Source organism: Uranotaenia lowii, chromosome 3, assembly GCF_029784155.1.
Source record: "Uranotaenia lowii strain MFRU-FL chromosome 3, ASM2978415v1, whole genome shotgun sequence".
In the NCBI taxonomy this organism is placed as follows: domain Eukaryota; kingdom Metazoa; phylum Arthropoda; class Insecta; order Diptera; family Culicidae; genus Uranotaenia; species Uranotaenia lowii.
The window spans coordinates 110308425-110331715 of NC_073693.1; the positions used below are offsets into that span (position 1 = coordinate 110308425).

A 23291-nucleotide genomic window follows, 5' to 3' on the forward strand; every position below is an offset into this window, starting at 1 on the left:
TGTATTCATAAAAGCTAACTTCTGTTAAATTTTCATTGAAAAAAAATTCGAATTTTAAAGGGTTTGTTGCTTATATGCTGCAGCCAGAGCTGGAAATCAAAGGAAACATGAATAAGAGTCGTTTAAATGTCAAATTGGTCAGATTAAATCACCAACCAGTGGGTAATAAATTTGTTTCGTGATATTGATGATAATAAAAACTTGTTTTTAAGTCTTTATGAAAGTTTTTCATTTGCAAATTTCATCAAACTGAGCTTATTCATAAACCAATTCATAAACCAAAAGTTTTGTTGATTTTGTTTGATTCCGGTATGAATTTTTATCTTGAACGATTATAGCTCTTTTAAAAACTGCTCAGTTTTTTTTTCGAAAAGTATTAAAAAATGCTGCAGCGAACTTCTATTTGCCTTACCTAGCGCTATAAAACAAAAACCAAACCAAATCCACTTAGGTTTTGGAAGAAAAGTTAAATCAATAAATGTCGCGGAGCTAATGATGAAGGACTTTCTTAACTTATCATTTAGAGGAAGAATGACCAAAATGGTTAAAATCCTCTATAAATAAACAAAATTCAATCCAATCCAACTTATCATTTAATCGCCTGAAAGTGAGTTGTGTTGCGTTTTAAAATGTGATCCACAAATTAGGCCAACTAGCGATATAAAACTAGCCAGTATTTATCACTGGCACTCATGCAATGTGCTTTCGGAATTTTCAAAACATTTAAAACGAACTACATAAACGAATGAGTTTTCCAGTTGGTAGGTACCCCCAGGCCGTTTTAAAACCTTGAGCGAACCATTTCGCGCGTAGGGCTGTGTTAGATGCCATAAATTGAGGTTCTAGCTCTAAACGTGCATCAGTCCGGTCAGCTGATTGCACCGATAAAACCCATACCCATCCAATAATGAGCATACTAATAAATAAAACAAAACCCACCCCCTGTACAACACTGCATAATCAGTCTAACGACTTTAGTGTTAGTGATCAAAGCAGACCTGAAGAAATCTTGTTTTTCAACGGCCATTTTGCCATCATACTGCATAGTTTGTTGGAAGATGTCGGATCATAAAATGGTAAGTTGCTTCAAAATCAGTGCCAATTTAAATGCTTGATTTGTTTTATTTCTATTCGATTCTAGCTCGACGGATATCAAAGCTGCGATAAAAGTGCATGTGATCTGCAACAGAAATGCGCCTGGAAAAAAAATCTTCAGATCCTTTCCTCGCAGAAGGATCTTGCTGGAGGCATAGCAGCACAGAAAACAGTCCCGGCCGTACATGGCATCGTTTGTTCCGGCGTGCGACCGAAGTGGAATTGCTACAGTGCCGCAGAGCTTGGAGATAGAAAATAATGCTCAAGGTAGCTGGCATTCAAAACATGCATCGTAGCATAAAAAGAGGATCAACTTATACCGGCGATAGCATAAAATTCCAAATTAAAGGAACACCAAAAGTGATAATTATATTTGTGATTGAAATTGTGAATAAAATAAAAACTTGAAATATAAAAGTGAAGCAATTCTGAAAATCTCAATATCCGAAATATTCTTTTTAATTCTCATCTTTAAATGGCAGCCATGGTAGGGCTGCGATGGTGTGTGTGAGTGAATAGCCTTACACTCACACCAATGCAGCCACAGGTCGTAAAAATATGTAAACATGTGTGCGTGAGCTGTCATCCTGAACCGGGAAACCTGTTTCAAGTAGAATCGGTTGGGCCATTAAATGCTTGAATTCAATGGGAGGAATGCTTGAAGAATGCTTGAAATCCAAGCATTCTTTCAAGCATTCCAAGCATTCATTTTGTTAAGCGGGTACCTTCTTCTGTAACAAGTTACAAGAAACCCGCTTAACAAAATAAATGCTTGGAATGCTTGAAAGAATGCTTGGATTCCAAGCATTCTTCAAGCATTCCGCCTATTGAATTCAAGCATGAAATGGCCCAACCGATTCTACTTGAAATGGTTTTCCCGGTTCAGAGTGACAGCCCTCGTTGACAGCTGTCAGGGTTTGATAGTATTTGTATGTTCGGTTCGTGTTTATGTGTGAGTGCGTTAAAAATTTAATGCATATGTGTGCGTGCTTGCTGGAGTAGGTATGGCTAGGGTGTTTCGAATATTGAAATATTTAAATTTAGATTAAATTAATTTTTATTAAAATAAACTTTTTATTCATATTAATACATTTCACACTTTGCACAATTCTTATTACTTAATGGCAGCAATTGCAAGGACAGCGTCCTCGACATTCGAACTTGTAAAACATCGGAATGCAATTCTCATCCTCGCAATTCGCAATTCGAGCAGCCTTGACTGTGATTAGATGATCTGGAATCTGGTAATCAAAATCTGGAAATAAGTGAAAAAAATCCTCATTTCAAAACTTTCAGCAAAAGAAACTCCAGCTGAACTCGGTAGGTATTGTAGGAAATAAAATGAGATGAAATGTCTGTTGATGAAATTCTTACCATAGTTGATGATCCGATGCTCAAAACTCTAAGAAAATTGCCAGTTGCCTTTTCCTTTAGTCGCTCATGGATGCCGATTGCACCAGATCTTACTGGCGAAAGTTTTATATTCTTCTGCTGGAATGAAGAAAACGTTAATTACTTATGAACCAATAGGCAATAAATCAAAAACTTACCATTTCACGAAGCTGCAGCTAACAAAGGTGGAAACATAATGGCCGTTGAAAAAAACAGATTTTATCCAGGCCTACTTGGAGCACTAATACTTACAAGCAAAAAGTCGTTAAAACAACCAATGTAATTTTTTTCGTAAATATACACAAGATTGCAATTGTATATGTGCAATCGGTGCAATCAGCTGACTAGACTGATGCACGTTTAAGGTTAAAGCTCTAAATTTATGGCATTGAACGCAGCCCTACGCGCGGAATCGTTCGCTCAAGGTTTTAAAAGGGCCTGGGGGAAGCTTCCCGCTTAACAAAATAAATGCTTGGAATGCTTGAAAGAATGCTTGGATTCCAAGCATTCTTCAAGCATTCCTCCCATTGAATTCAAGCATTAAATGGCCCAACCGATTCTACTTGAAATGATTTTCCCGGTTCAGAATGACAGCTCTTGCTGACATTTGTCGATGTTTGATTGTATTGGTGTGATTTTGGCGTGCTTATGTATGAGTGCGTTAGTGTATGCGTGTGCGTGCCACATCAATATAGTTGCATTGAATAATTTTCAAAAAAAAAATTTAACTTTTTAAAAAGCTTTTATTTTATTCATTTATTTTCCTCATCATCTATTTATTACACAATTATTTCACAGTTCCTGTTTCAAATACTATTCATTCACAATTCACAATAAAAAAAATCCCAACACACAACTTGCGAGAAGTAACTGATGGCTGAGCTCCATCTCGCTTCCGTTCGATAACCTCCGGTACTTTCCATGATGCTTAAGGTGAAGCGTATCCTAGAGGAACCTGTTGCCGCTTATTTCCAGCTCCTCGTAGTCGTCCGGACCAGATGGACAGAGAGAGATTCCTCGCCAAAGCCTCAACCATCATCACTTCTCGAACCTGAACCTGAACCGCCATGCGTTTGTCGTTAACCTTTTTTCGATACTGAAATAGAAATTAAAGAGTATTAAATATTATTTATCACTATAAATCAGCAATAACTTATAAATTACCTCCAACACGATGCTGCTTTCTAAAAGGCTGGTGCAAAATGGCCGTTGGAATCCAAGTGATTTTTTCAGGCCTGCTTAGATCACCAATACTCACGAATAAAAAGTCGTTGAAATGGTCAAACATCTGTTTCACAAATCTGTTTGGTATTTTTTGCTCATGTATGTGTGCAATCGGTGCCGTCAGCTGACTCAGAGTGCCTCCAGTAGGGTGGGTGCATACTGAGGAAAAGTAGGCAAGGGGTACTAAAAGTTTCTCATTGGTGGGGGGTGGAGACGGTGCGCTTTTTGACAGCGAATTGTTCGCCTACCATGCCTACGATTACGATTGCCTGTCACAAGGGTCACAAGATGGACGATTCCGTGCATTGGTATAAGAACACACCTAGCTTTACCCGCCTTGAGCTGACTGGCATGATGCACGTTTAGAGTTAAAACCCCAATTTATGGTATTGAACGCAACCCTACGCGCGAAATTGATCGCTCAAGGTTTTAAAAGGGCCTGCGGGTTATGCAATAGAAAACTGCTAGAATCCAAATCACCTCGCATTGACACATACTTTTGCTAAAGTTCCCTGTTTAGCCAAGACACCGTCTTGTATGGGGAAATAGCTAGGTGTATTCGAGTGCCTTTTAATGTTGCTAGCGCTCCTAGTGGTCACTAGGGAACCACTCATTTCGTTCCAACCGTGGAGCAGAACACATCTGATCGCTGATAAATTGCTGGCAGATAGCCAATCAAATTTTTAACAAGTAAGAGAATTTTTTTAAAAAGGCACTTACCTGTAGTAGTGGATTGAGATACATTTTTTATACTTTCGGGGGGGAACGACCTGAGACTACATTACTGGTTTCTTCTCGAATCGACTGGTATAGTGAACGGGTTTGTGCGTTCCATGTGGGAACTGATAGTGAAATATTAAAGTGGTTCCCCGCATAGCATTTCGAAGTTATTCGATATAATTTAAGCCGTCGATACGTTAATGTAAGTATCGGAACTTACCTGAAAAGGAAAAAAAACAAAAATTAAGTTAGTTACAAATTACAGAACGAGAAAACGAATTTAACAAATCGTTAAATAAACGTGGTGAGAACGTGAACCAGGCCCGTGTGAGCCGTTTCGTAACCAATCACGTAGGTTATCCTCAAGTAATAAAGGTAATTAAGGCAATAAAGGTAAGGTAATTAGGCAATAAAGATAAATTTTTCACTGCCAATCGTGTGACCCCGTGGCCATTCCCCGCTCGAAGCTCAGGTAATTGGTGGTCAATTAAGTTTCTCAATAGAACCCCGATCAATGTAAGGACTAACATTCCTTCAAGTGAAGGTGTTAGCAACGGTGTAGGGTTTTGGGTGACTACGGTCGCTCAGCCTGAGCTATTCTACGGCTCTGGGGGTTTTTTTTTTTAATGTATTTCAATCGAAAGGTTTTTTCACAAATTTACATGTACATTTTACAAACAATGTTAAACAATTTCACAATGATTATTGCAATTCATAACCTATAAAAATTAATATGTTTTATTTCATTTTCTTCACTGCCGCTGCCCTTCTTCGAGTCTGTCGTCCACTGTACTCGTTTGGGTTAATTTCTGGATTCAACGCCATGGCTGGAACCGATGTTTCCTTAATCCTTGGTTTTATTTTTTTGCTCATTTCTTTTCCAGAAGCCGAACTGGGGCTTGAGATAGCTCGTTTCAAGTTCACACTTTCCAGATCCATTTTATCTACATCGTCATCATCATCATCTTTATCCTCATCATCACTAGTGTCATCGTCATTATCGAGTTTGTCGTCGTCAAGGTCGTCTTCGTCATCGTGCTTGCCACCATCGTCCAATAACTCCTCGATTTCTTCTTCGCTGCTCATTGTTTCTTCCAACAATTTCTGTTCTGTGGCAGCCGAAGACTGCGCGATCCCACTGAGTGGAGCTGTGGATCTATCGGTCGATTTCAACGACTTTTTCTTGTTTGCTGTTAATGTTCCGATGCTTGGTGTAGCCCCATTTGTCGCATTCTTAAGAACTTGGCTGTACGATGTGCTTGTTTTAGGTGATTCAGCGAACACTGCACTTATACCTCCCGCTTTGATGCTTGCCAGATTTGGACATTCTGCCTTAAGATGACCTTCCGTTTTGCAAAAGAAACATCGAGTTTTCAAACCTTCGTAAAACAGTCTGACCTTGAAATGAGCGATAAAAAGGTTCGCTGGTAGTTCCTTGGCGATTTCCAAGTGAACGCCACGAATGCCGCTAAACACTGGGAAACTTGAATTTGCCGCAAATTTTTCTCGCACGTGCTGTTTAATCTTTCCAAATTGTCCCAAAACTGCTGCGATCTCATTGTCGTTAATTTCAGGAGGCAGATTAAAGATTCGGACATACCGAGAAATGCTGCTTGCTACAAATAATTTCACTCTAGTTCTGGAGCCAACTTCATACACAAACTGATACTCGTCGTCCATTTTCTTTGTGAAGCTTTCAAATGTTGCTTCGTTGATAAATTTCAGAAAAAACAGCGTTCAAACTCATCCTTATATATTGAGTGCACTAATGATGGATCTATCTTCAACGTGCTCCCGATAAAACCGAAAATGTCGAAATAGGCCGGAGGTTTAGCTGACGCACCAAAAGCAATCTGAACCGTGTTCTTTCTTGTAGAATCCATATCGACACTTCGAAACAAAACGAAAGTTCAATCTCACTGGTCAAGAGCTCATTACAAAACGACTGATCGCGCCAACGTCCGAGCGTAAACTCGGGGTTCGGACATAGTGTTCGCCTGCAGAGTTGGGATAGCTCCGTCGCATCGTGGGCCAGCGAAGGATACCACGGCCTTCGCCGAAGATTTGTCGGTCGTCAATTGCCGGCATCTTCGACAGTGAACTTCGGAGCAAGCCGAGCCATCGCCAATTGGTTCGGAGTTAGAAGCTGGAGTAAGACGTGCACGCATCAACTTAACCACCGCTACCGCCACCATCGTCGCCGCCACCTCCACCATCATCGCCACCACCACCGCAGGATACCCGTCATCGTGAGAGCAACTCACCAAACATAAGGAAAGCTGAAAAATAAGGTCAGACCCACACATTTCACCACATCAAATATGAACGCATTTTGATAAAATCGATCGATCGTAAATTCTGTCCATTAGCCCTTGTTGGACAGGCACAAGTTTTTGGTGGGACGATTTCCAACTCTTACCGTGAGACCTACCATTTGAACACCAGGAAGATTAGAAACACCGAAACAAAATAACTTGTGCAATTTTTAAATAAAACTAAGTAAGCTTCTGGAAACTGAGAGGAGAACTGGTAGTGTTGTTTTTGGGTTGGTTCCTTGTTATTTTTTTTTACTTTCGGATCAGATGTTTCCTTATAAAGATTTTTCTTAGAGTTTTTGTATTAAATCGTGCCAGTTTACAACTCTGTCTACGGTTGGAAGGAATCGCGATCTTTAAAAAACCAAACTCGCCTTGAGAGTCTCGTCGGGCATCGAACGACATTGCTACTTCGCATGCAAAACAACTTCTTGTCTTGCTTGGCGCTTTAAGCGGAGTATGTTCCTTCCGCAATCCCATTCACCTAGCAGTGATCGTTACACTTCTTATCAAGAATTTTTTTTTTTAAAGCATAGTTGTACAATAGAATGAGTCATTTATGAATTTTTTGTGGTCTAAAATGCTTCGTTTTAGTCCAAAACTCATCCATGATTTTTTGCATGAGTAAATTTGCACTTTTAGATTTGAATGGGAAAATTCAATATTTTGTACTGAAAAATCAACATCATTTTTGTTTCTTCTGTAGAACCGAGCCTGCTAATGGGTTGTGTGACAATTTATAAGTTCTCTTAAGTAAATTTTCCGCTGAACTACTTCCTTAAAAATCGTAATTTCGTATCTTATTAGGCAAAAAAGTTATTTGCTGTTTAACAGAGGTATGTCTTTATTGGCATTGAAAAATAATAAATTCAATTGACATCCCTGCTGGTGCCTCGAGAAGTGTTGCATGAAAATAGTCGTGCAATACCTCGATAGGCACCAAGCAGCTAAAAGGTTAACTAAATTATACGCATAAACCAATTGCTTTCAAAGCTGTAGCAAAATTCGAAAAAATATCTCAAAAGAGGAATCGATGGTGGTCCAAAATAGAGACCTGGTGGTCCAAAATACCGACCAGAGTAACTATCAAATGAACGGCTTTTTAGGCTTAAATGCTTTTTCATTGTAAAAACGATGATATGTTTAGATAGAAAAAGCCTTGATTCTCGTAATGAATGGATAGTGAAGCGAAAAATTCTAACATATATATTTTAGTTCAAGAATTAGCATCGCAACTCCCCAAAAGGTCCGTTTTCCTAGGCTTGATTGTACGTATTAAAGAAAACTTTACAAGTAACAATTCTAGAGACTAAGATTTTGTTTCAGAAATTTGATTTGTACTCCTATAGAGGCAATTATAGGAATTATGTTCGTCAAGTTATGTCGTGAGATGGAATACTATGTAAATAAAATAAATCCTATAGAGGCACCGTTAGACGTTAGATTAGACGAAAGACGTGGGTAAGAATAAAACTAAAACCTAAACAATATTTTTTTTCTTATTTTGTTCACAGATTTCAAATGAAGCATTGCTGTAGATCTCTTCTGGAAGGATTGGTGTTATGTTCCATGGTTAACTGAAACAGAACACTCGGTGGTACGCTCAAATCTTCAAGCAAACGCTTTCTCAGAAAAAAGGAAAGTTTTAGAAATAAAAATCTCCTTCGTATGATGGCGTAGATATCAGTGTGTTTACTTCTGTGTAAGTTGTGTAAATTTGATGTTATCGATAGCAACCTTCTCTGGTAGGCCTCCCAGTGTATTCGGGTCGGGCTGAAGCAGTTTAAAGATCTCTTCTTCCGGTGTGGTACCACGACAAAAACCAAATCAACATCCGATTCCATCCGGAGGACAGCATCAATTCCGGCAAATTGGATACAAGAGCTTCGGTAAAGTGCTTTCTGCGTTATTGGCATTATTGTGAGAAAAAGGGGGGATTTCGAGTGTGGTGAATGTGTGTGCGAATAGAGGAAAATTGTGGAGCTTCCCCATCCAAAAGGGGTCGAATTCTAGAAGTCGTTTACAGATACCAGGTTTGGGTGAAATTGCGCTGAAATCCGCACTCTACCAGGACAAATAAGTGAATGTAACAAAACCCGATCCTTTAGAAGCTGCGGTGGAAATTCTCCGTTAATTTACAGCAGAACGAGAGAACCTTTTTCCCAGAAGTGCGACCATTTGAATAACACCAAAGGGTCGGACCCAAACCAAATCGCTGTGCTGAACTTCTGGACAAGTCACTTCATCTACATACTTATCTACATATATTTGGCCTGGTGAGAACGCCTGGCCGGGCCAACGGATTCTGAATCAGGGCACACCGCTATTTGGACCGACTTACCGGCGGAAGCAGTGAGGTGAAAGCTAAGGAAAAAAAATGGCCATCCTTCATTCCTGCTGTCTGTGGCGGACGGTTCGAAAAGGCAGCTTCGCCAGCGTTATCTACACATTCGTAAGTAGAGAGTGCCAGCTACATACCTTTTTAGTATTCAACATTATTTTCACTATCCGGGTGAGAACTGTGAATGTGTGCTAAACAGCTGCAATGGCTTTCGGGTTCATATTGTTAACAATACAAATTGGATTGTCTTACATTTGATTTATAACGTATTCTAAGGGTTTACAACAATGGATGATGCTGCGGATTGCGATTAAGTGGCTTAGGGAAAGAATAAATAAGCAGTATCTCAGGAATCATTGTAAAAAGTTTCGTGAAATTGAGGACAACTTTTATACAAATTCAAACCGGTTCAGACGTAAAATGCATAGATTTTTATACGAATGTTGCATTGTCACGTAATAAGTTGAATTATTCTAAAATAATAATTTTGGATTTTTATCTTTTAATTGGAAAAATATGATGAGATTGGCATTTTTTTTTTTTTTTTGTTAATAAAGTAAAATGTTAGAAGATCGAGTTTGATATAATTTTTGAATGAAATTTATGGAAGCAGCATCACAGAAATTATCACGGAATTTTTGTGTAATATCACTGATTATTCTCCTATGATATTATTTCTCAAACAATTCATGAATAAAAAAATGTAATTGAATTGCTATATTTTATATTTTTAATCGGTAAGTATTTCTTCGTATGGAATCGTTCCTTTCGAAGATATGTCCTAAAATGATTAAAATGGTAAGTCAAATTTTAAATGAACCCCTAAGTAACAAAAAAAGGGAAATCACTTTCATCTATGAGTTAAATCTTCGCATTTTCTCACGAGTCTGGAAGGTTTAGTTAAAGGTAAATTGAAGAAAGCCTTCAATTAAAAATGTTTAAAAAAAATCACACTAAAACACACTAATACACTGACATCGTCTGAATTCGTCGAGCTGATTCGATAGGTACATATAAAGATATATCTAAGACCCATTATTGAGGATCTCCCAAATCGACCGATAACTATACCTTTCTATAAGAAAGGGAAGAAAAAACTCGTTCTTTGCTCAAATCAAATTTACCAAACTCTTGTGCAAATTCTAAGATATCAGCCATCGAAGAAAATAAATATAATTTCTGAAGGTTGAGGTAAGAGATCCAAATTTCAGATTTAAGTTTGAAATTTGACTGCAATATTAAGTTTATTGAACAGTACACTGAAAAAATATGGAATTCCATGCAGTTACGTGAGAATGAATGTTTCTTTAACAGCAAATAATTTCCAAAAAAAAACAATTCCATCATTAAAAATCTCAGCTTTTGAAAACAGGCTTTTGATAAAACAAAAAATGCCAAATGATCTCAAATTCTAATTTATATTTGAGATTTTCAGTCGAAACTCAAAAATTTAAGTAATACTCAAAATTTCCAAGTCTGCAATCTTCTGCGATATCAATTGCTCAGAGGATTAGACAACTTTTTATTTATATCTTGATTTTAATCCCCATTCGTGACCTGAATCTGAACCTGGAGTTTGAATATTTATTCTGAACCAGCAATCAAAATTTGAATGTGGAACCTAGTTCCGATTTTCACATTTTTAAATTTGAACTCCAGATCAGATTTATATTTTGGCACTTGTGCCAAAATCGAGCGAATTTTTGGATAGACATTACCATATAGTTTTCTCAATAACAGGACCAGTATAATACAGCTAATAAAATACACCAACAAACACCCTAAATGAATACAAATTATAAAATACAACAACAAAAATAAAATTTAAAAAATGTAATTATTAATAATTAATTAGAAGTACTCAAAAATGTCAATAACGATGAAAATTTCATTAAATTAAAAAAAAATACAATCAAAGGACTCAAATTGACACAAAATAACTACAAAGTGATGGAGAATGACAAAAATAGCAAATATGACAAAAAAAATAACAAAAATCTAACATAACAAACAAAACAATTAAAGTGCTCAATGACACAAAGACATGATAAGACAAAATAAAAAATTAGAAAAGTTGTCTAAAATTGTCTAAAAAATATGTTAATGATATAGATAATAGTTTTTTTTTGTAGAAATAAGTAAAAAAAGAAATAAAATTGGTTCGAAGAAGAAGAAGAAGAAGAATAAGAAGAAGAAAACGGTTCGATTTCAGCAACATTCGATCTTAGCAACATAACATTTTTGGGCGTGTTGCCAAAATCGATCTGGGTCTGTATGACCCAAGATGTGAAATTTGGTTCATAAGCCTCAATCATGAACCCATGGTTTAAATTTAGAAGTTTTGAGTTTCAATCTCTATCGAATTCAAATATAAATTTCAAATGATGAATCTGAGTTTCCTGACTTCTGCGTTTTCAATTCTGGATTGCCATTTCGAAGATTTACTATGTTGGAATTCTGCATAAGAACTAAGTTCAACATCTTCGGATCTGGACATGAAACAAAAACTCAGGAACAGATGACTTGTACGTTTTGAAAATCAAGAATAATAATGAGAATAAAATACGAAATCAAATTTAAAGTAGTTTTTTGAAAAAGCTCTTTATTTTCAGTTTCTAATGATTATTCGATTTGTTAACCAAAAATAATAAACTGGATACAGAATCTGAAATTAAATAAAAAAAAATACAATTATTTATAATTTAATATTCATGACTGAATCATGAAACATGAAATCAATCAATCAAAACATGAAATTTTTTTTTGAAAAACTGTAGCCGAGCCTAGGATAAGTTTTCAAGGTTTTGACATCTGTTCTGAGTCGAGATTGATTTTTTTGAATTACTTTACGCAATCATCAAAATTCGATTGAGAATTGAGAATGTTTAGTGTAGACAAGATTATCTCGTTTGCTTTTCCTGGATCTTCTTTGGGGATCGGATATTTTTGTATTTTTTTAAATTTTTAGTTCTAAATTGTGCATATTGAATATTAAAATTCCTTAAGCTATTAAAGTTATTTATAGGTGTCCATATAAGTAAAACAGCATCTAAAATTGTTTGAAGTGGTGATAAACAAAAAAAAAAATAAAATATTTAAACAAACTAGAAATCTCGACAAAAAGCTAAAAGATAGACGTTTAAGCAAGTAATCGATAGAGAAATGCGTACAAGTCATACAACTTTTTGGAATATAAATTTATAACTAAATTCCAATAACAATATGATATTCATAGATGACTTCAGTTCAGAGTGAATATCTCACTTGTGTACTATAAATAACCAACTTTTTCAGTTGATTTCATTTCTTCGTGCAATCGCGAAATCGAATTAAGACAAAGAGATGAATTACACTGATGAGTTTCCAAAAACAATCTTATTCAGTTACCACAACGTACATAACAAATTTGAAATTAGAAGGAACAAAAAGGGGAATCACTTCATCCATTAATAAAATTAAAATAAACTCCTTATAAATATTCTTGAAGTTTGATAGATGTTTCTTCAATTTAAATTTTGAAAACACACTTGTGTATCAGGAACAATAATTAGAAAAAAAAAGAAAATTTAAAAAACATTTTTTACTTTACTTTTAAACTTTTTATCACTGCCTCAAAGCTAAAAATAGAAGTATCCTTAAGAAGTATCCTTAAGAAAAAATCTAGGAGCACAGGATGGAGTAGGAAAACTCAATCGTACCATTTACCAAAATGAATCCTGATCTATAACCTTCCCCCTAACAACACCCTTTTTTTGGATATATAAATATAGGAAATAAATAAAGGAGGAAATAAAAAAAGTTGTTAATTGATTCCATAAAGTATCCTACTAACAATCCTTCCTTGATTCCTCCTTGACTACTAGGACGTGGCCGGTGCCGTTATTGATCATTTCAAAGGGAGAGCATACAGTTTTGTGCATTGTGAATGAACTGTCCCAAGCACTATTTTTTGGTCCTTGCCCAAAGCTGATGGCCTCGATCAATCACGGAGTAGCAACCATGGGCGAGGTCGAACTTGTTCTGTTTAGCCACGCCAGCGATCATGGAAATTTAAGTGCGTAAGTTGAACAAAGCCTAATCCAATATGTTATCTTAAGTTTTAAATGAATGATTATATCTAAGCACTTCAATTTCAATGATTTAAGATGGATATGAGTAGTCAACTAAGCTAAGCTAAGCTATGCAAATCATATAAAGATGTGGGTGGCTGTGAGCCATGGCCGTAGGAACGGGGGGGTTGAGGATTAACCCCCCTCCCCTCCCCCCATGAGGATCCAAAAAAGCAAGCGAGTTATTCTACTATGCTCTAAAAATTTCAAATTCCGATTAAAATTATGATAATAAAGTAGGGTTAATTAAGAGTAACAATCTAGATTTTAAACTTATGTAAAACCTCAAAACCCCTTCCCAAGTTCAAAATTTTTCTACACTTTTTCAAAATTTTCTCATTTATTCAAAAAAACTCAGGTCTGAAAATCAACATTTTAATAAAATTAAACCCATTTTGGAGGTTATGATCCCATAATTCACATCTATTTTCTTATTCGGACTCTGTAACCAGTTCAGGATTCTTGAGTTTCAGTTCGAATATTCAAAAGAATTTAGAAATGAAAAGCTGCTTCTGGTTCAAATTTTGTTTAGAATTTCAAAATGTTTTCAGATTTTTGGATGAACCCTTCTAAAGGGGGTCGTCCATACAAGACAAATATTGTTTTCGCGATATTGACGTTTTTTTTTCGTCGGATTGTAACAAAAATTTGCACATAGAGGTTTTGAGAGATGGAGAATTGATTCCAGGTATTGATTTTTGTGTCAGGGGTCGGCAACAGGGGTCGTCCATATGAACTGTTCAGTGTTTTTACTAAATTGACGTTATTATGCATTGGATTGATATGAAAATTTGCACATGAGGGTTTTTAGGGATGAGCAATCGATTCCAGGTATTAAATTCTGAGTCAGGGATCGACCAAAGGGGTCGTTCATATCAATTTTCAAATGTTTTTACGATATTGGCGTTATTATGCATTGGATTGAGATGAAAATTTGCAGACGGGGATTTTAAGAAACGGACAATCGATTCCAGTTATCAAATTTTATAGAAAAGGTCGTCCGTATCAATTGTTCTATGTTTTTGCGATATTGGCGTTATTATAGTTTTGAGAGTATTTTGTAGAACGATCAATCGATTCCAGGTTTCAAATTCAGGGTCAAGGGTCGGTCAAAAGGGTCGTCCATATTAACACTGTTTTTTGCGATATTAATGCTTAAATACATTGGATTAAAATGGAAACTTGGTACGTGAGAGTTTCAAGGAACAAGTAATTGATTTCAGGGGTTGAATTTGAATTCAGAGGTCTGCGAAAGGGGTCGTCCATATAAACTGTTTAATGTTTTTGCGATATTGACGTTATTATGCATTGGATTGAGATGAAAATATTCACGTAGAAGTTTTGAGGAACGCTCAATTGTTTCAGTTTTCAAATCTCGAGTCAGGGGTCGGCAAAAATGGTCGTCCATATTATTTGTTCAATGTTTTTGCTATATTGGGGGTTATTCTGCGAATCGAGTGACGTGACTCACGAAATTTCACTTCTTTATCCTGACTCCAGGAAATGTTTCAGAGAAGAATCGTTAGTATGAATGAGCTCCAAAAATCGATCACAGGACTTTTGAGCTGAAACTTCGAGTCTTGAGTGGTTTCTGGAGTCGGCACAACGATGTGAAATTTTACACTTCACGTCACGTGACTCTCAGAATAAGCTCAGTTTATACATCGAATTATAATGAAAAATGTGCACAAGAGAGTCTAACTGCACATGTAATTGATTTCACGTCTCAAATTCTGACAAAGAATCAGTAAAAGGGGTCGTTCATAATATTTGCGTTTTTTTTTTGCAATAACTGCGTTGATAGGCATTATGTCGGGGTAACAAAAAAACAAACTTTATATAAGATGACAAAAAAGGGGCCGTCCACATTTACTGTTTAATGTTTTTGCAATAATTGTTTTGTTATGCTTGAGATCCAGACAAAAATTCATTCACGGGTGTTTAACAAAACGGATAATTGGTTTTTAATTAAAATATTGAATCAGACAACAGACAAGGGGTAGTTCATATTACCTTTATAATGTGTTAGACATAACTTCGTTATTATGCATCCAAAATAGACAAAAATTCGTACACGGGTGTTCTTTTCGACGGTCAATAAATTTCTTATTTTAAATTTCCGTTTGGAAGACAAGCAAATAGGTCGCTTGCAAATTCTGTTTAGTTTATTTTTTTATTTTTTATTTACATAGTATTCCGTCTCACGACATAACTTGACGAACATAATTCCTAAAATTCACTCAGTTCATAGCAACCGTTCTCCAATTTCTCGGGCACCCCACGTTCGCCAGATCACGCTCCACTTGGTCTAACCACCTTGCTCGTTGCGCCCCCGCTCGTCTTGTTCCTACCGGATTCGTAGCGAACACCTGTTTTGCGGGACAGTCGTCCGGCATTCTCGCAACATGTCCCGCCCAGCGTATCCGGCCAGCCTTAACCACCTTCTGGATACTGGGTTCGCCGTAGAGTCGCGCGAGCTCGTGGTTCATCCTTCGCCTCCACATTCCGTTCTCCTGTACGCCGCCAAAGATGGTTCTTAACACTCGTCGCTCGAATACTCCGAGTGTACGCAGGTCCTCCTCGAGCAATATCCATGTCTCGTGCCCGTAAAGAACAACTGGTCTAATGAGGTTACACTTCTCGACCGCGGTTGCTTGTGGAGTCCATAGTAGGCACGACTTCCGCTGATAATTCGCCTCCGGATCTCACGGCTGGTGTCATTGTCTGCGGTCACCAGTGAGCAGAGATAGACAAAGTCTTCGACTATCTCCAGCTCGTCGCCGTCGATCGTGACCTTGTTATTACTGGACAAGCGGGTTCGGTCGGACTCAGATCCGCAGGCCAGCATGTACTTCGTCTTGGACGTATTAATCAAATTCTGTTTAGTATTTTAAGCGATTTTTTTGTGAAAATGTGTCCCAATTACCAACCAAATAACAAATCATCAGCTTTAAACTTAAAAACGAAACGAAGTTCGTACGGATCAGCTAGTTTGGATTAAATTCTTTTTTTTTCCAAATCCATGTTTCATTTTAGACATGATCTGAAATTTACTTTGGAATTTGGATTTAATTGCTTTTTAAATCTGGTTTCATTTTTAATGTTATTAATTTTTGAACTGATTTGCATGTTCGAAGATTTAAATTAATGTTTTATAGAAATTAAATTCGAATACGTTTTCTAGTGTTTCGTAAATTTTGATTTCAAATTTGCATACTAGACTGCTTAAAATTCACTTTAAAGTTACTTTCTAATTCAGAAGGAGCTAAATTTGAATTTTGAAACAACTCCTATCGTGACTAGCAAACGCAAACTACAGTCAATAAAATATTTCCAACCAAAAACGCACGACACGCATCATTATTTCGTGCATTTTGCTTGGCTCTTTGCCTAAATGATTAATAAATAACCTCCCACCGTTGGACTCGGAGAGCAAACAAACACTTTCTGCTGAATGCGTTCTGCTTGTGGTTCTAGATATTCAGGAATGATTAAACGTTTATAATTTTCATATTTTTGTGAAATCTTGCAGCGTAAATTGTTGCACCTCATTCAAATGTAAATTAAGTTCCCTTTCCAACGGATATAGTTTTAATTGCTTAAAACGGCGAGATAGCACTGAAATTCCGGGTGCAACCTAACGCTGAACTAAAAAAGAAATGAAATTTCACTATGTAAAAATATCGAGTAATGTAGTCTACTTTGAAAAATTGTAGAAAATTCATTTTTCGTTGTATTAAAAATCAAATTACCACAAAATTTTAGAATTAGAATAAATTTTTTAATCATATTTTTTTTAAAACTTTACCACCCCTCAAACAGTCTTTACTATCCATCGGAAGAAAATTAGGTGTTTCAGATCACTTTTTTTAACTTTGAAAAAAATTTGAAAAAAATATTTCTTGACTTAATGATGTAGACCAAAACTTAAGCTTTCATTCGCATAAGATAGATATTTTTTGAGTATGTAACATGAGCTGCAATAATTTTTCTGAGGCATGTTTTTTTGGATTTTTTTTTTCTTTCCCGTTGAATAAAGAGAAAACTAGTAGCTTTAGCTGTATATAATGTTTTAAACATATTCTACTGACATTACAAGGTTTCTAGTGATATAAGTTTAATATAAAATTCTTAATTATTCAAACGACTTAGATAGATTTTACTTTTGGAGTGTCAAATTGACACTCTAAGTCGGAAAACGGGAGTTTTTTGTCCAGGCTTCCAGGGTTCGTCCATAAAAAAAGTAAAGATGCAATATTAAAGAACTTTTGAATTCATTTAGGGTCTACAAAGAAATTTTTGTTCTTGAAGCTTCTGAAAAAAGTTACAAGCATTCAAACTTGCAATAGTGTCAAATTGACACTCTAATGATCGATTTGTGGACAAAACTCCCTTCTCTAAAGGTGCTGTTTAGTAAAATGTAAACAAAACCACGTGTTTTAATCTTAATTTTGGAGTACAGTTTTCCATGAATACTGACCGATTTTCAAAATTATATATCGATCTTCTTCTTTGTTAAGTCTTAAATTATCATATGAATGCATAAAAATTTCAACTTTCGATTGGGTTTGAGTTTGAGCACTGAAAATCGAATCGATTAATTAAATTTATCGCCAACAGCAGCAGAAAAATTGAGTTCAAATCAAAATAAAGACAAACTTTCCAGAAAAGAACCAGCCAAAAGCTTGCAGTCTCTTAAAATAAAGCAAGAAAAAAAAACAAACATTTTATAATTATGCATTAATTAACTTGGATTAATAAGATTAACTTGGAAAAAATATGTGTTTCACTATCTTCCGAATTTATAAACACATTTAATTTATTTTTACTGTGAATATTGTGTCGTTTTCAAGTCGTTTTTGATCCAATGTATCGGAGCACCACTTGCCTACACTAGGGAGTTTTAATTCAATGATTTCAAAGGTTGGAAGCGTTTGTAAAAAATCGAATATTCTTTAAGTTTTTTCAATAAAAAGTAACTATTTTTGATAGAAGATTAGAAGCAGATAGAAATTCAAAGAACATGTAATTCATTTTGGTTTTTAGCTTATGTTTTCCGCGTGCGAAACACCCTACACAGAAAAAATCGGTGATTTGTCCAGCTATTTCTAAATGTGGCATACAGTTCGCGCAGTTTGTAAACATTTGCACAATGAAATAATTCAAGCTTAATTTTGGTTCCAAAATCAGTCTGTTCATGAACGCCAAACAAACTTTTCTTCCTTTAAGCAGTTGTGTGGGAGTGAAAAGCTAACAATCGAAGTGAAAACTTGCGATGACCGGCGTTGTCGATAGCGGCATTATCAATTATTCATGAACTGCCTATCTATAACCCCGATTGTATTCGTATACATATAAAATTCTCTTGTAACGGTGTTTGTAGTACTACTCCTCCGAAATTACCCAAAAGATTCGAATGAAATTATTTTTAGAATATTCTGTAGCCATGCGAATCGGTTTATATCGAATAAAAACAACACAAAGTCGCATCAATTGTCCGTAATAATTAAATTTGTAGTTTTTTGAATGAAATAAAAGTCATGGCTTCCATTTTTTCGAGATTTTTTTTTTCCTTTGGGCGGTTTGTTTTTCGTCTCTAAGGTCGAGGCGTCGCGAGCAGACGTCGTTAGAAGATAGTAACCATGGCATAGCATACTCACTTCCATCTGTACCGTTGAGCCGTCAACACGTACGCCGGAGCATCGTATCGTTGCTGTGTACCTGCAGGAACATTTTTACATTATTTATTTTTTCCTTACCTGTATTTCAATCAGCACTTTTCAGTGCTAAAATTATTTTCATTTTCTTTTATTCATATTTTCTCTTTTCTTTCCAGCATGGGGAAGTCTTCGGCCGGCTCAAGGGCCGGAAGAAAACGGATTGCTGAACCTAATCCAGGGCCATCTGCTAAAAAAGTTGAAATTTCCATTTCATTCGATGTCCTTCATAACATCGGTGATGAGGAAATATTCATATTTAATTCTGATAAGAGTACTAAGAAACCTTCTTCTTCTTCTTATACTCTTAAAAACGAAAAGATTCCACCAATAACGGTCACGATTCCTGACTTCAATGCCTTTCGGAAGGAAATCGTCACTTCCGTCAAGGATGTGAAGATTTCTTTTCAGATCGGTCGAAGGGGAACTGCTCGTATATTGGCGGAATCTTTTAATGATTTTCAAAAAATTTTAAATTATTTGAATAATAAAAAACACCAATTTTTTACGTACGACACTAGAGGTGATCGTCCTTTTAAAGTTGTACTTCGTGGTCTCACCGGCGATCAGACACCGGATGAGATCACAAATGAATTAAATTCTTTGTTAGGTTTTTCTCCAATTCAAGTAATTCAAATGAGGAAAAGAACCAACACGAATAATACCAGTAGTGTTGGTTTTGCTCCTGAGCTTTATTTGATCCATTTTAAAAAGGATCAAGTTAATAATTTGTAAATTCTTGAAAAGGCTCGTCTTATGTTTCATTGTCGAGTCAAATTCGAACCTTTTCGAAAATCTTCAACCAATTTCCTTCAAAATATTACGCAATGTCGTCGTTGTCAAGCTTTTTGTCACGGCACTAAAAATTGTAGAATGAATGCCAGATGCATGCTTTGCGGCTCATTCGATCATGAAAAATCTAAATGCCTTTATGGTGGTGATAAACCAAAAACAGAATTTTTCAAGTGTGCAAATTGCGCAGGTAATCATTCCTCGAATTCGCTAGACTGTCCCATCAGGGCAAAAATTATTGCTTCTAGGAAAAATCCCAAAGTTTCCAGAAAAGTTTCTTCTCCTCCTTCCTCTTTTTCGTCTTCACACGTCGGGCCGGCAAACAACCTGCCTGTTCGCATTCAGCCTCGGTCTACATTGGAATCACGGCTGGGTAATACCCGAAGTGATTTTAATGTTACCTGGGCTGATTCTGCGCCACAGCCTCGTTGTTTATCGTTCTCAGAGGTGGTTGAAAATGGGTTGCCCTCTCCAGGCATAACTAATAAAAATGGGAAAAAACCAAGTCTCAACGTTCATGCGAAGGCTTGGGAAAATCCCCGAAATTCAAATACTTGTTCTTCTCTTTCATTTTCTGATCCTAACAATTTTGTTGATTTGGGTGAGATTACTGAGGAAAAATTAAAATTTTTGCATCAAAATTTAATGGAAATGATGCAACTTATGTTGAAAGCAAATTCAATGTTTGAAGCTTTCCAAACTTCTTTTAATTATGCTAACAAAATTATTATGACTTTACGATTCCCTCATGGATCCAAATAGATGTTTAAATATTATGAATTGGAATGCTAGATCTTTGCTGGCTAACCAAGATGAATTCTTTTTATTTTTGAAAACTCAAAACATACATATTGCTGCCATCACTGAAACTTTTTTAAAGCCAGACATTAACTTGAAAAGCAATGCTTTCTTTAAAATTTTGCCAAATGATCGACTTGATCGACAAGGTGGGGGTGTAGCTATTGTCATCAATAGTCGTCTCAAATTTAGACTTCTTCCTTCTTTCAATACAAAAGTCTTAGAAACAATTGGAATTGAATTAGAAACTTCTATGGGGAAAATTATAATTATTGCCGCATATTTGCCTTTTCAATGCAGCGGTGAACAGAAAAATTTTTTGAAGGGAGATTTACAAAAACTCACCAGAAATAAATCTAAATTTTTTGTTATTGGTGACTTTAATGCAAAACACCGATCTTGGAATAATATTTCATCAAATTCAAATGGGAATATTTTATTTAATGACTGCTCTGCAGGTTATTACACTGTTGAATATCCTAATGGGCATACTTGTTTCTCATCGATTAGAAATCCTTCCACAATTGATTTGGTTCTAACGGATTTAGGCGAGCATTGTAGTCAATTAGTTACTCATGCGGACCTCGATTCAGACCACCTTCCAGTAACTTTTTCTTTATCCCAAAGTCCCATTGAAAACCCTTTAAAATCAACTTTTAACTTTCAAAAAGCTGACTGGGAGCGATATAGGAATTTTATTGAACGTAATTTGAATGTAAACGTTCCACTGAATTCAATTGAAGATATTGATTTGGCTGTAGAAAATTTGACAACTTCAATAGTCAATGCTAAAGCCGCTTCAATACCCAAAGTTAAACATAAATTTAATCAACCTTTAATTGATGATGATCTTCAGTTTTTGATACGACTGAAAAACATTCGTCGACGCCAATATCAACGTACTAGGGATCCTTATTTGAAATTTATTTATTGCGACCTTCAAAAAGAGATCAAACGTCGTTTAAACTTTATTCGTAATGAAAATTTTGCAAAAGCAGTAGAGGACATAAAACCCTACTCAAAGCCATTTTGGAAATTAACTAAAATTCTGAAAAAGCCCCAGAAGCCAATTCCTACTTTGAAAGACGGGGATAAACTTCTTTTAACGAATGCAGAAAAAGCTCAAAAATTGGCCCAACAATTTGAGTCTGCTCATGATTTTAATTTAAACGGTGTAAGTCCAATTGATGCTCAAATTTCCCTTGAATTTGGTGATATTCTTTCTAAACAAAATGTATTTGAAAGTTCTTGTGAGACAAATATTGATGAACTTAAATTGATTTGCAAAAAATTTAAAAATATGAAAGCCCCAGGGGAAGATGGGATTTTCTATATTCTTATTAAAAAGTTGCCTGAAAGCACTTTAAATTTTTTAGTTAAAATCTTCAATAAATGTTTTCACTTGGCTTATTTTCCCAATAAATGGAAAAATGCCAAAGTAACTCCAATTTTAAAACCTGGAAAAAGTGCTTCAGAGCCTTCAAGTTATCGACCAATTAGTTTGCTTCCATCTTTAAGTAAACTTTTTGAGAGAGTTATTTTGAATAGAATGATGATTCACATTAATCAGAATTCTATTTTCCCTGATGAACAATTTGGTTTTCGTCATGGACATTCTACTACACATCAACTTTTGAGTGTAACTAATATGATTAACGCTAGCAAATCTGAAGGTTATTCAACTGGTGTTGCTCTTCTTGATATTGAAAAAGCTTTTGACAGTGTTTGGCACAAAGGTTTAGTAGCTAAATTAGCTCGATTTGATTTCCCTGTATATCTCACCAAAATTATTCAAAATTATTTGACTAACCGAACTTTACAAGTAAGCTATCAAAATTCATGCTCTGAAAGGACACCCATTAGAGCTGGTGTCCCTCAGGGTAGTATACTTGGACCAATCTTATACAATATTTTTACTTCTGATCTTCCTGATGTACCAGAAGGAAAAGGTAGAAGATTGTTTGCTGATGACACTTTGCTTTCAGCCAAAGGTCGGAATTTACGGGTGGTACGCAGTAGATTGCAACAAAATTTAAATTCCTTTTTGAATTACTTGAAAATGTGGAAAATTTCTCCTAACGCTTCCAAAACTCAACTTATTTTATTTCCCCATAAGCCAAGAGCAAATTTTTTAAAACCTAATGAAAATCATTCCATAACTTTTAATGGGGTTTCATTAGAATGGTCTGATCACGTGAAGTACTTGGGACTTACACTTGATCGGAATCTTACTTTTAAAAATCACATTGAAGATATTCAATCTAAGTGTAATAAATATACTAAATCTCTTTATTCTCTCATCAACAGGAAATCCAAGTTGTGTCTGCGAAATAAGTTACTTATCTACAAACAAGTGTTTCGACCAGCGATAATGTATGCAGTTCCGATTTGGTCTAGCTGCTGCGCGACGAGGAAGAAAGCCATCCAGAGGATTCAGAACAAGGTTCTGAAAATGATTTTGCGGCTTCCACCTTGGCACAGCACCGAAGATCTTCATCGGATTGCGGGCATTGAATCGATCGAAGAGATGGCCAACAAAATCATCTCCAACTTCAGAGGCAAATCGATGCAGTCTTCCATCGCAGAGATTCGTTCTCTTTATAACTAGTTTAATTTTAGGATAGTGTTTAGTTTTAAGTTTAAAATATTTTTGCCATTACAGGATGTTCTCCTACATTAAATTCTTAATTGCGATAAGCAAATTTAATTCTTACAAATAAATGTTTAATATCTAGTTAACTATAGGGCTCTGAACAGTTCATTATTGAGCTGAACACCTAATTTAATG

The 23291-nt window shown here is 35.8% G+C and overlaps 1 protein-coding gene and 1 long non-coding RNA gene across 3 annotated transcripts in view; one reads left to right on the forward strand and one right to left on the reverse strand.

Annotated features, from left to right (window-relative positions):
* LOC129755100 (uncharacterized) overlaps positions 1–23291 on the forward strand; it is a 198097-nt gene that overhangs the window by 37090 nt on the left and 137716 nt on the right. Inside the window, exon 2 of the mRNA XM_055751432.1 lies at positions 8261–9198. Within this exon, the coding sequence (XP_055607407.1) occupies positions 9124–9198 (75 nt within the window). The 5' untranslated portion in view covers positions 8261–9123. The remainder of the gene's footprint in view (positions 1–8260; positions 9199–23291) is intronic.
* Positions 2135–2829, reverse strand: LOC129755103 (uncharacterized). Of its 2 annotated transcripts, none has more exons than XR_008739167.1 (3): positions 2646–2829; positions 2470–2583; positions 2135–2350 (listed from the first exon to the last, which is right to left on the reverse strand). It is a non-coding gene; the product is annotated as an uncharacterized LOC129755103 (long non-coding RNA). The 2 variants fall into 2 exon arrangements; XR_008739166.1 differs by having other exon boundaries at positions 2470–2586.